The sequence below is a fragment of the Priapulus caudatus genome, unplaced genomic scaffold (genome assembly GCF_000485595.1).
Source record: "Priapulus caudatus unplaced genomic scaffold, Priapulus_caudatus-5.0.1 Scaffold126, whole genome shotgun sequence".
NCBI lineage: Eukaryota > Metazoa > Priapulida > Priapulimorpha > Priapulimorphida > Priapulidae > Priapulus > Priapulus caudatus.
In genome coordinates this window covers 512,903-514,824 of record NW_014577187.1, presented here as the reverse complement: position 1 = coordinate 514,824, position 1,922 = coordinate 512,903, and the positions used below count along the sequence as shown (strand labels likewise).

The 1,922-nt window shown below is 42.8% G+C and overlaps 1 protein-coding gene across 1 annotated transcript in view; it reads left to right on the top strand.

Moving 5' to 3' along the window:
• LOC106805754 overlaps window positions 1–1,922 on the top strand; it is a 14,254-nt gene that overhangs the window by 6,523 nt on the left and 5,809 nt on the right. The window contains exon 3 of the mRNA XM_014807470.1: window positions 1,622–1,877. Within this exon, the coding sequence (XP_014662956.1) occupies window positions 1,622–1,877 (256 nt within the window). The remainder of the gene's footprint in view (window positions 1–1,621; window positions 1,878–1,922) is intronic.

The following is a 1,922-nucleotide window of genomic DNA, read 5'->3' as shown; positions in this document are numbered from 1 at the left end:
CCATAAGGTAGTATGATTATGCATGACACGAAGTATTTGCTAGTCTAGTACTGGAGAAATTAGCGTTTGGATGCGCATTGTGCGGCTTTAATGATCTTACTAAATGCATTAGCTACACACATAAATATGTACATAACACATAACATGTGCTCTGTTTGTTTCATATGTCCGTTTTTGCCGTACTTTAATGCAAGCGAAACGAGCAAAATCTCTGAGAATCCTAAATTAATTATAATAGATGCGTTGTGCTTGTGGCTGTCTATTATAAACGATGTGAGGATCATTGCACATACTATTTATAATTGGTCTCTGTCCCGAATCTACATTTGTTACGTTCCGAGAGTAGGATGCCCATCAAATAGGAATTTCCCACGAGAGCCGCAGACGCCTGCCTCTAAATAAAGCTTTGCAGAACCCGATGGAAGCTGATAAAATCCCGGCGGCTGGCCGCGAATGTGTGGGTGTCTTAAATTCAGAATGTATTGATTTTACAGGCAAATACGCTCGCAAATAGTTACGTGTGTGCGCGGCAATTTAGCTTCCTGCCATTCACCAGAAATATTGTGGATGGTGCACCCAGGGGGTGGTCTGTTTTGCATCCACTGTGGTGATGGTGCATCAATGCCTTCTAATCAATCGTAATGTCACAATGGTCCACATCGCTCAAAGAATAATATATAGCAGTTGCTATGCGGTTACGGTTGTGTGAGTGTTGCTTCAGCGAAAGCACTATTTGCTGCTAGCCTTACAGTGTACACTATATGTGCGTGGTGCTGTACACAATCTAGATAAGAAAGATTGAAATTTGGTATACAAAAAAAATTCCTTCCAAACTAACAGAAAGTCGTGCATTGTAGAATGTCCTAATCTGGGGACTTAGTTCTGTGACATTCGTCACTATGAGTTTTATATACATGTTGGATTAGGAATTAGAATTCTCTATATATATATCCAGTTTTACACAGTTTATGTAGATGCACAATTTTACAAAATTTTTATGGTTAGTGTTCATCATAACTACTGATTTCAGATATAGATAAAGATTTATTTCGAAAACTTGTTTTTATATTTGGGAATAGTAACTAGCATCATATATATGAAATTTTCAAGGTTGGACTTGGGAAATCAACTTTTCTAAAGTCAAGAAGATAATTTAAGATAAAAATAATTGAGCAAATTTAGTACAATTTTCACCATATCACAGTATATTTGCAGCCAAGAGTAATAGCTAGGATTATATTAGAACTTCGACATCAAACTCAGTTTTTCTAATCATTTACTCGACAAATTTTAATGTCAAGTGGGATCACCACGTAGTTTTGATGGGGTTAAGAGCAAGTTTAGGTTTAGGGTCAGAGTTATGGATAGGGTAAGATAGACAACCCCTACCATAACTCTATTCCTACCACTAACCCTCTGACAATCCTAACCTTAATCCTGGCCCTACCCCTAACTTAAACCCTACCCCATCGTTATCCCTACCCTCTAACTTTAACTTTGTCCTTAACCCCTACCTTAACCTTAACCCTGCCCCTAACCTTCACACCCACGGGTCTGCCAGCAGTCTCTCCCCTCACCCCCACACACACATCTTCACACGCCACTGCTTTCTGCCCCGCAGATGGAGGTGGACGTCATCCAGGACGTGGACGAGTACCAGACGTGGCCCGGATGGCTCATCCTGGGCTTCCGGCTCTGCATCATGGTCTGGTTCCTGCTGGAGCTGCGCGGAACCTTCCTGCTCGAGAACAAGCCGGAGAAGCTCGACTTCTACCTCCACTTTGGCGCCGGCTTCCTCGCCTGGTTCGTCTACCTGCCCATCGTCGCCATCATTGCCTCACAGGTGTCCGCGCTCTGGAGGTTCAAGCTGCTGCTGTGTAAGCATGTCCCGTTGTTGCGCGAGGGGGTGGAGGAGGGGTGGG